At 38.7% G+C, this 14,197-nt stretch overlaps 1 protein-coding gene across 3 annotated transcripts in view; it reads left to right on the forward strand.

Annotated features, from left to right (window-relative positions):
• The window catches only part of Ttc5 (tetratricopeptide repeat domain 5), a 32,089-nt gene that overhangs the window by 14,938 nt on the left and 2,954 nt on the right, over positions 1-14,197 (forward strand). The window contains exons 6-9 of one of the 3 annotated variants that reach the window (XM_010607392.2): positions 573-629; positions 1,679-1,825; positions 1,996-2,210; positions 13,543-13,687. In XM_010607392.2, coding sequence (XP_010605694.1) covers positions 573-629; positions 1,679-1,825; positions 1,996-2,210; positions 13,543-13,687 — 564 coding nt within the window. The remainder of the gene's footprint in view (positions 1-572; positions 630-1,678; positions 1,826-1,995; positions 2,211-13,542; positions 13,688-14,197) is intronic. The other 2 variants (XM_010607393.2, XM_010607394.3) reach the window with 2 other exon arrangements.

Genomic DNA, 14,197 nt, shown 5'->3' on the forward strand with positions numbered 1-14,197 from the left:
CAATTTTAATTCATATTGTCTATGCTTTTGCAGTGTGCCAAACAATAAATAGAAGGTTAAAAATGGACATGGCAGTTTCTTCACAGTACCTTTGTCTGGGTTGTCCTTTGGTTTCTGGCCACCTGTTTTAGAGAATCAGAGTTTGACTTCATACATATTTGCGGGGGAGTTGGCTATAGAAACATGATTCTGCGAAAGTCTGGAGCCTCTCTTGTGGACAGAACAAATGCACTGAATTGACAATGTTTCTGTCCTAGGCTTTCATTTTTAGCAGCATATCATTACTTGAAAAAAATTACCAGAATGCTTTCACATATTTCTTTGTACTCTATAATACTGTGTGGATTAATTATAACCACATTTTAGCTTCATATGTACAAACACCTTTACGTGAGGCTTCAGAGACTGAATAATATCAGATTTGTGCATGGTTATTATAAAATAGTGAGTGTATGTAGCATTTTCACAAGGAAGAAACTCAAGTTTTCCTAGTGAGAAGTCTAGGACATGTTGGGCATGTCCATCCTTAATATTGAAGCAGGATCCACTGATGAACTTTTTTCTCATTCCAGGAGAAGGTGGACAGGAAAGCATCCAGCAATCCTGACCTTCATCTGAATAGGGCAACGGTAAGATCCATCTGAAGGTCAAATAAAAAAACACATCTAGGTCTTAGCCTATGAGGATAACTGAGTATACAGAGGACAAAGTTGGGCACAGACTGAGAAGAAAGTCATACTATTTCTCAGAAGAGCTAGTTCAACTTGACTTCAGTTTCTGGTGGAGTCATTAGAGGAAGGGAGAAGAGGGATGTGGGGAGTATGCAGAAAAGGAGGAGATGGTTTAGAAGTCTTCTGGAGTATTAAGTACAAATGTAAAAACAGAGTGACCCTGTGGGGAACAGGGAAAGGGGACGTTACTAGAACCTTTGCAGTAAGCCCTAGTCTCCTGTGAGCCATGACAGTGCAAGGTGAATTAACTTATTATACAGGAAAGTTAGAAAAAATGAGACTTAGAGAAGAAACTGAGCTTTGGGCCTGGTCAGTGCTGCTCTGGGCAGCAAAGACAACACTCTGCCCGCTCCCTGGAGTTTGCCACACCTTTATTCTGTACATCAGGAGGAAACAAATGTAACAGATGACTCAGGGCAGAGTTCAGCACATCATAATATCAAATATAAAAGGTCACTCAGGGCATAGCAGGAGTAGCCAATCCTAGAACAATGAAGAACTATGCAGATGAAGATTTTGTTCCTCCCTCAATGTCTTCATCTGGTGTAATCTTGTCCGGGAGAATCACAGCATCACCGGACCATTGAGGTTCCTGTTGAGGTTCTAGCTGTGACCGGGGACCAAAATGGAGCTGTGTCTCGACATGCCATAGCTGGCCTGTGGACGGGAGAACTAGGCCTAATCAAACCATTTTTTCCCCCAAATTATGTAGAATTGCTCCCAACATGACCCAATATCTACAATTTAAGTATTTTAGAGTTTGGGAATTAGCTTCCATCTTGTCACCGTCTTAGCCAGGAAGAATGATATTTATGATAGAAGAGGAAATAACTGGGAAGGAAAATAATCTGTTTCCTTGGGTTTGTATGCCACTGTGTCATTATTCCCTCTGCATAGTTTACTGAGTTAACTTACAAGTGGGAGGTTTTGGATTACTTTTTGCACAGCTACATAAATATGAAGAGAGTTATGGGGAGGCCCTGGAGGGCTTCTCTCGGGCTGCAGCACTGGACCCTGCCTGGCCAGAGCCCCAGCAGCGAGAGCAACAACTCCTGGAATTCCTCAGTAAACTAACCAGTCTCCTGGAAAGCAAGGTAAAGATGTGTCAGAGCAGAAGCCTACTCTTTAATTCTGCTGTGGGTCAATAAAATAAAAGAATAAGCTTAGATAGTGGTGACCCCACAGAAGTGGGTGGGAGGGAAGGACTAGACTCAAAGAGGACAGTACAGTTTCCAGCTTTTTAATGTTTGCCCTCCCTTTGCAGGGAAAGATGAAGGCCAAAAAACTGCAGAGCATGCTGGGAAGCTTGCGTCCAGCCCATCTCGGCCCTTGTGGTGATGGACACTATCAGTCAGCCTCGGGGCAGAAGGTAACCCTGGAGCTCAAGCCCCTGAGTGCCTTGCAGCCTGGTGTGAACAGTGGAGCTGTGGTCCTGGGAAAGGTGGTGTTTAGCCTAACTACAGAGGAGAAAGTCCCCTTGTGAGTTTCCTTCAGCTTTCTTCTTTTTCTTCTTCTGGTCAAATAGCTCTCACTTCCTGGTCTTTCTCTGGCAGTTGAAGGCATTGTTAGCAGTCTCAGATGAGTGAATTCTTCCCTTCTGTGAGCAAGTATTATCTCTAGGTGATACTTAACAATCAGCTCTAGAATCTTTGTAGATTTAGTCATTGCCTGTTTTCTTCCCTGAGGTCGGAGCTTTGTGGATTCCTACATGATTCTCAAATTTAACAGGACATGGTTTGTTATAAGATACAGAAACTTTAAAATTCTACCCCTTTGTTTTTTTTTATTGGTACATTTTAGATATACATAATGATAACATTCACTATAGGGAATTTGTACCTCTGCATGATATATCTTGCTTCTTTTTCTTTTTTTCCCATTTTCCTCCTTTCTCTTCAGCCCCTCTTACCCTCCTTATTTACAGATGCATCGTTTCCATTTTTTCCTTTTATTTTTTTTTCTTGTCTCTTCCTTTTTTCCTCTTCCTCCCTCCCTAGTTCCCCTTCTCATTTGAACATTTTCTCCTCATTTCCCAATATCTATTATACATTTTGGTCCTTATTTACACTTTTAGTTTCTCACAATAGAGAAGCAATGTCATTTAAAAATGCGTGTCCAATTTATTTCACTTAAGAATATGGTCTCAAAGTGCATCCATTTATCTGAAAATGTCTCAAGCTTATCCTTTATAGCAGGGTAGTACTCCATTGCATAAAAAAGCCACATCTTCTTTAACCATTCATTGGTTGATGGGCATTTGGCTATTATAAACTGTGCTGCTATAAACATGGGTGTGCAGATACAGCTGAGGTATAATGCTTTTGATTCTTTTGGGAAGATACCCAGAAGGGGAATGGCTGAGTTAAATGGGACCTTCAATCCTAGTTTTTTGAGGAATCTCCACACTGATTTCCACAGGGTTGCACCAGTGTGCACTCCCAACAGTGGAGAAATGTTCCTTTTCCCCCCAGCCCCCCAGCATTTGTTATTGATTTCTTGATAATACCCATTCTTTCTGGAATGAGATGGAATCTCAGCCTTGTTTTAATTTGCATCTATCAGAGCCAGGTGTTGTGACATACGCCTGTAATCTCAGCACTTGTGGGGCTGCGGTAGGAGAATTGCCATGAGTTTGAGGCCAGCCTAGGCTACATAGTGAGTTTAAGGATAGCCTGAGCTGCGTACAAGATGCTGTCTCAAAAGCAATAATTTGAACCTCTTGAATAACCAGTGATGTTGAACATTTTGTAATATATTGATTTGCCATTTCTACTTCTTTATCTGAAAAGTGTCTATTCAGTTCAGATGGCCATTTTTGGATTGGGTCTTTAAATTTTGGGATGTCTCTTTTTTTGAGTTCTTTATATACTCTAGATATTTGTCCTTTGAGCAGCTATAGCTGGCAAAAATTTTTTTCCATACTATAGGTTGTCTCTTCACTCTGTTGGTGATTTCTTTTGCTGTGCAAACACTTTTTAATAAAATGAGATCCCAGTTGCTGGTTCTTTGTGATAGTTTCTGTGCGTTTGGGGTTTTGTTCATGAAGTCTTTGCCTACACCAGTGCCTTAAAGAGTTCTACCTGTTTTCTCTTCTAGCAGATTTAGTGTTTCTGTTTTAATATTTAGATCTTTGATCCATTTTGATTTTAGTTTACTGCACAGTGAAAGATAAGGGTCTAATTTTAATCTTTGGCATGTAGAAAGCCTGTTTTTACAGCACCCTTTATTTTATTTTATTTTTATGTATTTATTTATTTTTGGTTTTTTGAGACAGCGTCTCACTATGTAGTTGATACTGACCTGGAACTCGCTATGTAGCCCAGGCTGGTCTTGAACTCACAGTGATCCTCCTACCTCAGCCTCCCAAGTGCTGGGATTACAGGTGAGTGCCACCACACCTGGTCTAAAGCACCCTTTATTAAAGAGGCTATTTTTCTTCCAGTGAAGGTGTTTGGCTCCTTTGGCAAGGATAGGGTGGTTGAGTGTTTTTTGAGTAGTTTCTGCATATTCTGATCTGTTCCACTGATCCTTGTTATGTACAGAAATGCTATTTTTGAGTGTTGACATTATATCCAGCTATGCCATTAAATTTGGCTATTACATCTAGAAGTCTTTTGGTGAAATTTTTGGGGTCTTCTGTGTAGAGTATCATGTCATCTACAAATAATGAGAATTTAACTTCTTCCTTTCCTATCCTCATTTCTTTTACTTTTTTGTCTTGTCTAATTGTTCTGGCGAATGTTTCCAGAACTATATTGAATAGGAGTGGTGGAGTGGACATCCTTGTCTTGTTCCTGATTCTAGAATGAAAGCTTGTGGTTTTTGTCCATTTCTTAGGATTTTAGATGTTGATTTGTCCTAGATGGCTTTTATCAGATTGAGAGAAAGACCATCTATTGCAGTTTTCTGTAGTGTTTTTATCATGAATGAAGGTTGGACTTTGTCAAATGCTTTTTCTGCATCTATTGAGGTACTCATATATTGTTTATCCATGGCTCTCTTAATATGGTATTTTACATTTATTGATGTGCATGTATTGAACCATCCCTGCATCCCTTGGATGAATCCTACGTGGTCATGGTGTATAATCTTGATAATTTGTTGCATTCTTATTGAAGATTTTTGCATGTATGTTCATTAGGGAGATTGGCCTGTAGTTTCTTTTTTGGTTGGGTCCTTCTTTGGTTTTAGTATCAGGGTAATGTTTGCTTACAGGAGTGAATTTGGAAATACAGCTTCACTTTCAGTTTCATTAAAGAGTTTGAGAAGTAGCAGCAGTAGGTCTCTAAATTTCTTGTAGTGAATGTTGGGGGCTGGGATTTTCTTTGATGTTAGGTTTTTAATTACATATTCAGTTTCATTGACACACTGGTTTATTTAGAATTTTTATATTTTCCTGATTCAGCTTTGGTAATTCATATATGTCCAGAAATCTTTTCATTTCTTTGTTTTCCATCTTGTTAGAGTACAGGTTCTTGAAGTAAGTGTGATGATCTTCTGGATTTCCACAGGATGTGTTGTGATTTTGCCCCTTTCTTTACTAATTGAATGGATTTGAGTCTTTTCTTTCTTTCTTTCTTTGATAAGATTGGCTAAGGGATTATCAATTTCATTTAATCTTTCAAACAACCAATTCTTTGATTCATTCTTTGTATTGTTTTCTTAGTCTCATTTGCATTAATTTCCACTCTGACCTTTATAATTTCCTCCTTTGTATAAGCTTTGGGCTTGACTTGTTCTTCTTTTTCTGGACGTGTGAGGTTCAACATTAGGTTGTTTAAGCTTGCTCTGTTTTTCTGATAGGAAAATTCACCTCTATAAATTTCCCTCTTAGGATTGCTTTCATTGTGTTCCATAAGATCCAGTACATTTGGGCTGGGGATTTAGCTCAGTGGTTCGGTGGCCTGCCTTACAAGCACAAGGACCTGAGTTCAATTCCTGGTACCAAAAAAAAAAAAAAGATCCAGTATGTTTTAGATCTAGTATTGTTTACTTGTAGAAACTGCCTAATTTCTTCTTCAGTTTTATTGTGATCCATTGGTTATACAGGAGGGTGTTATTTAATTTCCATGGGTGTATGAAGTGTTATGGTTTCTTTTAGCATTGATTTCCAAGTTCATTCCACTATGGTCTGATATATGTGTTGGATAATTTCAGTTCCTTTTCATTTACATAAGCATGTTGTATGAGCTAGCATGTTGTCTGTTTTGGAGAACATCCCATGTGCAGCTGACAAGACTGTGTATTCTGATGTTTTGGGGTGGAACAGTCTATAGATATCTATTAAACAGATTTATTCAAAAGTTCAGTTCAGTCCTGTTCATTTTTTTCTCTAGTTGATCTGTTTATTTGTGACAGTGGGGTATTGAGGTCCCCCATTATTCTTTTTTTTTTTTTTTGGTAGTGGGGATTGAACTCAGGTTCTAGTGCTTGCAATGCAGGCGGCAGAACCACTGAGCCAAATCCCTGGCCCCTATAGTGATTGATTTTTCATGTTTGTTAGGTTTTCTGGTATTTGGTGCATCTATATTTATGATTGTTATTGCTTCCTCTTGGATTGTTCCCTTTATAAGGATGTAGTGGTCTTTTTTTTTTCTCTCTTAATAGTCTTATCTTGAAATTTTCTTTGAAAATAGAAGAGCTACCCCTGCTTTTTTCTGGGTTCCTGTTGCATGGAATATTGTTTTCCAGTCCTCTAACTTGCAGTCTATGAATTTTTTGAATTAAATATGTTTCTTGTTAGTATATTGTTGGATATTATTTCTTGATCCATTCTGCAGTCTCTTTCTCTTTTTTTTTTTTTTCAGTGCCAGGGATTGAACTTGGGTCCTTGTTCTTGTAAGGCAAATGGTGGAACCACTGAGCTGAATCCCCGGCCCCAGTCTCTTTCTCTGGATTGGCGAATTGAGGCCACTTATGTTGATGGTTATAACTGTTCTGTGTTAACTCATCCTTGTCATGGTATTTTCCTTTGTTGCACACCCCCCACCCTATTTAATTGCTTACCTTGCCTGGTAGATTCATTTTGTTAGGGTTCATGGAGTTTTAGTCCTCTTTATCTCTGTAGAATGTCCTTCAGAATATTTTGGAGTGCTGGTTTCGTGGTCATAAATTTCTTCAGGTGTTCTTTATCATAAAGTATCTTATTTCTTCATTGACTTTGAAAGTTTTATGGAGTACATCAATCTGTGTTGGAAGATGTTTTCTTTTTGGGCTTGAAATACTTCAAGCTCTCCTTGACTGAAGGGTTTGTATTGAGAAGTCTGCTGTGTTTCTGATTGGCTTTCTGATTTGTTTCTTTTCTCTAACAACTTTTGTTTTGTTTTTGGTACGTTGTGCTTGTGAGGCAGGCGGCGGCACCACTGAGCTAAATCCCCAGCCCTCTGATACTCTATTTTTAATATTCTATTCTAATGTTGAGTATCTGGAATTTTGACTGTTTGGTTTTTATGAGGCAGAGTCTTACTGTGTAGTTTAGACTGGCCTTGAATTCTCAATGTAGCCCAGGCTGGCTTCAGACTCACAGTGATCCTCCTGCCTCAGCCTCCTAAATGCTGGGATTACATGTATGTGCCACCACACCCGGCCAAAGGTGACTATTATATGTGTTGGTGTGTATATGTATTTTCGATCATGGCTAGTTGGAGTTCTGTATGCCTCACTTTTCTGTATGTAAAATTCTTTTTCCGTTCTTGGTAAGTTTTCTGCCAATTACAGTGGACCCTTGAGTTATGACAGCCTGACATATGAACAACTTATGACCAGTCTTAAGTTATGACCCAGATGCTGGCCAGTTGTGCTTCCATATGGTGTCAGATACAGATATAATCCATAAGAGTTCTGGAAGGAACATTCCAACATCCTTTCGTGTATGGGATTATTTGAGAAATCCTAGGCTGACGTCTTTCTAAGGACACTGAGATCTGCCTGTGTACAGGATAAAGACTGAAGTCTGTGTAGAGGAACCTGTGCCTTCAACTGATGACTTGAGTTACAACCAGCCCTCAGGAATGAATTGAGTGTGTAAGTCAAAGGTCCACTGTACTTTTGTGGACAGGTTTTTTAAAGTTGTTTGTCATTTCTCTTGCTTTTTCATTGATTCTGATCACTCTTATGCTATTCTTTTTTGCATCATCTAATAATTGTTGGATTTATTTTTTGTAATTTGTTGCTATTTTTAAGAAATCTTTCTTTTCATGACCACTAAGCCTGTCTTCTAGGTCTAAGATTCTGTCCTCACATTGATTCATCCTGCAGCATATTCTTTTTAATCTCTTTGGATGTCTGTTTCATGGATTCCATTTCTTTCCTATATTGGTCATTCATGGTTTCCATCATTTTTCTAAGCGCCTCTATTTTTTTTAAACTATATGTGTTCTAGAGTCTCTAACCATGTCTTTAATTATGGTCATGTTTCTGTGGTCATCTGAGAAGCTATTTCTAATTTGGTATTTTCTAGAGCCTCATTCATCTGCTTTGTTAATTCTGCTGTTACCACTTCAGAGAGTCCAGGTAGGTGGCTTTTGGATTGTTTCACCTCATTGCCCCCTGGGTCTGCCTTTGGTAAGCTGGAGGTCTGGGGTTGCATCTTACTTAAGTGTCTTCTCATTTTCTATTATTTTTTAAAGTTTCCTTCCTGGATTGATGCTTGTAAATTGCTTATGACAGGTAGCTTTAGTGCTAGTATTGAGAACCCTCAGGACATGGCTATTCAGAGGTGTCTTCAGGTGCAGCTGGCTTTTGGGTTTTGAGTCTGTTGCAAGATCCTCTATTTTCAATATTTAAATTATTGGAGATGAGAAGTTGCTGCCTGTTTGGCCTGGCCCCTGTTTTTTTGGCACTGGCCTATAGTATTATTTATGACCCTTAGGCAGTCTCAGTTTTGGCATACCAGCAAGAACGACTGATGAAAACAATTGTGTCACCTTGGCTTAAGTAGTACAATCAGCAGTAACAGCATTACACACAGCCTAGAAAATGACAAATTGTGGTAACTATTAATTTGCCACCTTTAACCATATGAACTATATTTGTGGTTAAAGAACAAAATCTCAAATAAAATGGAAAATTGTAATATAGTAAATATGCCCTCAATATGGCAATTTTACCCTCTGGGGAAAAAAATTTAAAAAGGGTTAGGGGAAAACTAAAGATATAGAAGAAGAGGAAGAGATTTGAATCAAGGCTGAAGGATAACGGAAGATTACACAAATTTTGGGAAACTGGTAAACAAGACAGGAGGGAGAGAAGTAAGAAATAAAAACAAGAACAGAACAGAACACCAGCTACAAAAAAAAACAACAAATGTTCTCATAAAAACAAGAACAAACCATCAAGAATGAAAACAAAAACAAAACAAGAAAAGAAGGAAAAAAAAAAAGTCCACTTCAGGGCATGTCTCTGCTGTCACTGGTTGACAGAGTTGGCAGACAGAGCCCAGATTGATGTTAATTAATCCCAGCAAGCCAGCCATAGATTTATGGTGGGGTAGGAGGTAATCCTAGGAAGCCTGCACTTTTAGTTCAACTGAAGTTCAGGCTGGTTTCTGGCTGTGAAGCTGGAGCCAGTTTATTCAGCCTGCAACACTCTGTGTGCCTCTGGCCATTTGAACTTTGCTCCTTGTTTTGTTGCCTACTTTGACTCAGCTCTGCCTCACCCTGACACTGGGGAACCACTAGATGGAGCCAGTCTGTAGCTGCTCTGAGTTCTGATCTCAGCTTGCCCCTCTTCTAGATGACTTACTGGCCAATTGCCCTCTGTTGTGGGGTGTCTGAACCTGAATAATTCATCAGTCACTGTAGTCGGATACATCCGGTGCTATGTTTCACTGGTGCGTTTTTCCATGAGGTCCTCCGGGGTTGCCAATCGTCATCATGAGTCTGCGGGTTTGAGCCACCACTCACACACAGTGAGTCACAGTTCAGGAGAAAGCTCTGTTTACCACCTCCTTTTGCATTAAAGTCTTCGCTTTCCCTGTGGTCTCCAGTTCTTGCTTCAGATCTTTGCTTGGTCCTGGAAACCCACTTCCCTCCTTCTCTTTCTCATGTTATTATATTCCAGCATCTGGACACCATATCCAGCTATTTCTCTGCTGTTCACCACTGAGCCATCTTCCTGAAAGTTGTCTCCTGACCTCTATGTCTATTTTCTTATGGATTTTCCATTGCCCAGATTGCCCTGAAAAAGGGTGGATTGTTCATCCTGTTTGTACTTATGTATACATGTGCAGTTTTGGAAGGTGAGCTTTGAGTTAGAATTTAAGTCCTGCTTGTGGAGATTTTCTCAGATATCATTTAATGGGTATTTATTGAGCATCTAATATATGTGTTATGGGGGGTGTAAAGGACCCAGGTGAAGAAGAGTGCTTAACAGTCTGGCAGAGAAATTAATTAAAAGTATTAATATAGTAAATTTTTGAATTGTGAAAGATTAGGATTTGGTGCATGCCATCACTCTTTGGTCCTTCCGCCACTTGCCAGTCCTTGGTTAATTGGTTTCTTCCTTTCTTTCTGCACTGCAGTGGTTCATTGTCTATGATCACCACTGATATCTTTCTAGGCATCTTATCCAGTGGCTTTTACTTCATCTTCTAACTTAATCTTTCACTCTTGCCTTTCACATCCTTTCTGTTCCAGCCAAACTAAAACACAATTCCCATTACATTCCTGAGCATTCTGTTTATAGAGGTTTGCATAGTTGGTGAGTTAATGAGCAACATCATAGTTGAGAAGAAGCTTAGTTAATTGGAACAGAACTATAACTAAGGAATGAAAAAGGGATATAGACAAAGGTAGGCTTTAAGGAAACTTGAGAACAAATAAATACTTTACCACTCCTTGGTTTCTCTCTCTCTCTCTCTCTCTCTTTTGTCCAACTTCTAAATGTTAGGTTTCCAGGACTTTGTTTTTGTTCCTTTTCTCTTCTCTCTATACCAGGATGACATATAGTTGCCAACTTTGGTCCCTTGTCAGTCACTGTCTGACACAATGTGTAGTAAGATTCGGAGGCTTTCTTTGTATTCATCAGGGGAGTGTTCTGTTTGTTTGTGCTGTTTCCTGTGAATTCTCATTTGTCAAGTGATGACGTGGTGCTGGTCCAGACCATGTTGTCTGTAGGTCATCTTGCTTGATGTCATAGAAATCCAAGGCTTTGGCTGTGTTCTCTGTGCTAACAGAGATGTTTTGGCCCAGACCTCATTTCCAGGTTATAGATTCCTATATCGAACAGCCTCTGAGCTCCAAATGCAAATCTCTTAATTCAGTATGTTCAAAATTACTCATCTGTTCTCTCTGAACGTGATTTTTCCTGGATTCACTGTCAGTGAATGGTACCATCTCTCTACTCAGTCACAGAATTAGGAATTCTGGAAGTTGTTCTAGACTTCTTCATTCTTCTGTGTTGAAGCAACACCAGGTACTAGAGTTTTGCCATTTTGTCCCTGCTTCTCTGTCTGTACTCCCTTAATTCAGCTTCTTTGCACTTCTTCAGACACATCTCCCTGACTCTTGTTTTTTTCCAGTGTTCCACAGTACTGTCAGAAAAATCAAATACAAATCTTCTTGTTTAAAATACTTTACTTAAGTTAAGCTGGGCATGGTGGTGCACGCCTGTAATCCCAGCCCTCGGGAGGCTGAGGCAGGAGGATTGTGGTTGAGTTCGAGACCAGCCTGGGCTACATAGTGAGAGGCTGTCTCAAAAAAGTTAAAAAATATTTTTCTTTTTTTTACTTGGACCCTGTAGCTTTTGGGACACATGCTTAGCTTAGCATACAAAGTCCTTCATGATTTGCTCCCTTCCTGTCGTTTCAGTTATCCCTGTCACTTTGTCATCTATACCTTTTCTTTCAACCATGATACAATTTTGCAAGTTTCAGAATAGCTATTTTCAGGCTCCTACATGTTATAGTTAACTCTGCCAGGTGATCCTATAGCTTCTTTTTGATACAACTAACACCCCAAAATACTATTCTGAAAATTTTTAAATATGTAGCAAAATTGAAAGAATTTTATAATAAATATAAGTGTACTTAACTCTATATTTTATCGTTTTACAGTACTATGTTTCACTATCCATAGTTTATTACCTATCTATCTTTTATCCTACTATTCATCCATTGATGTAGCTTACTTTTGGTCTGTTTTAAAGTAAATTACCGGGATCAGTATTCCTTTCTCTAAATACTTGGCATGTGATCCAGCAAATCCAAGTGTATATTTGCTGCATTTTGACATATGCATATATCTGTGTAATCTGAATCCTTCTCAAGATAGAGATCATCACCTTCACCTTTGGAGGTCCCCTCATGTTCCTTCCAAATCAGTCTTGTTCCTATTCCCTCGAGGATTCTTTTTTTATTTCCATAAAAGATTAATTTTCCTGTTTTATCCTTTAAGATTCACTTGAATGTTACTTTCTTGAAATCTCCTGCTTTCCAGTTTTGATTTAGCTATTCCTGTGAACCAACAGCTCAAACTGTGGTTTCACTGAATTTTACATAGGGAAAAGCTGTCTGAGTATTCATCACACTATACTGTAAATGATTCTTTTTTCCTTCTGTGGTGCTGGGGATCTAGGGCCTTGCTCATATTAAGCAAGCATTCTGCCACTGAGCTACACCTGAACTCAAGTGATGGCTTTTTTGTTTAACTTTTGTTAGACTTTGGTCATTCATATTTGGATTGATATTGTACTGCTAAGCACAATGCTTGATACACACATAATATTCAGTGAACATTTGTGGAAATAAGCTGTATTGATAATGATGGTTAGAAGATTTAATAAAAGGTATGTTAGCTAAATTGAGAGGACAGAAATTATATTTTAGTTACTACCTTTTGAACTAGTTCATCATTAATATTTGTTGGATAGTCTTGGTATGCGTGTATCCTAAGTTCTTAGCAAAGTAAAGATTACTGGATTACTGACTTTTAATGCTTTTTTTTTCTTTTCATTTTTTTGAGACAGGGTCTCACTGTGTAGTTCAGGTTGGCCTAAACTTACTATTTAGCCCAGGCTGGTCTTGAATTCTTGGCAATCCTCCTGCCTCAGCCTCCCAAGTGCTGGGATTATAGGCATGTGCCACCACACCTGGTTTGTGAATGCTTTTTAAAGATATAAAATATCTAAGACAAATGAGGATTCAGAATACATGGTGTACTTGTAGGTTTCCTATGTAAGTAACTAGAAAAGCATTTGTTTATTTTTTCAATATTTTAAAACCAAACTGGATAAAGAAGTTGTGGTTTTTCTATAAAATGGAATATTACTCAGCCATAAAGAGCGAGAGAATAGATTCATTCATAGGAAAATGGATACATATTGAAGATATACTCCTAAGTGAAATAAATAAGTCACACATGTGTAAATACCAAATAGTTTCCCTGGTGTGAATAATCTGCAACAATGCATAAGATCCTAATAAGATTACTGACATTTAGAAATTTGAAGAAAGGAGCTAAAGGTGTAGGGAAGGTGTGATACGTAGGGGAAGAACAAAAAGGGAAAAGAAAAAAATGTGAGAGAATGAAAAGATGAAAATAAAATGTTTGTAGATGGGGAGGGGAGGAGGGGGTGAAGGGAGGGCAGAGGTAAGGGGAAAAAATGAGAATCAAGACTTGCCATGTAAAGGTACATGATCCCAACAATGAATGTAACTGTACTGTATCCCTAAAATGTACCAATAAACTCAATAAAAAAAAAAAATTAAATTGGCATAACAGGAAAAAAAAAAAAAAAAAAAAAACCCAGTTTCTGCCCTTCTTTCTTTCCCATTTATCTTTTTTTGCCCTTTCTCTCCATCTTAACCTGGCAGTACATTTGGCTTGGTAGATTCAGACGGGCCTTGTTATGCAGTGATGGTGTATAATATAGTGCAGAGCTGGGGAGTTCTCATTGGGGACTCGGTCGCCATCCCTGAGCCCAACCTTCGGCTTCACCAAATTCAGCACAAGGGAAAGGTGAGTAATGGCTTGGATTCAATTCAGTTGCAACTCATAGCCTCCAAGCGAATCTCTCTTTCTTTTTTCTTTTTTCTTTTCGGTATTGGGGATCGAACTCAGGACCTTGTGCTTGTGAGGCAGGCACAGTGCCACTGAGCTACATCCCTGGTCCAAATTGATCTCTTTTTAAAAAGTACTTTAGGCATAAAAGTCATGCATGCATCTGTGAGTGTGTATCGTACACATGTGTATGGCACACATACATGTTTATGGTACACAAATATGTACACATATACATAACATTCATACAGAGCCACCAAAAAATGTGTACATCGAGAAAGGAAAAACTTATAAATATTTTAATATTAAATTTATTGAGACATCATGAGATTAATACAAGTTACCTTTGGCCTCAACAATTTCAAGAGCTGCTCATAATGGAGGCCATTAGCTTCCAGACATTTATTAGTACGGTGAAGTGCTGAAGTGTGTATACATTTTTTTGGTGTTCCTCTGTGCACGCCCCGC

This window comes from Fukomys damarensis, unplaced genomic scaffold (genome assembly GCF_012274545.1).
Source record: "Fukomys damarensis isolate Sample0158 unplaced genomic scaffold, DMR_v1.0_HiC HiC_scaffold_17, whole genome shotgun sequence".
Taxonomy (NCBI): Eukaryota; Metazoa; Chordata; class Mammalia; order Rodentia; family Bathyergidae; genus Fukomys; species Fukomys damarensis.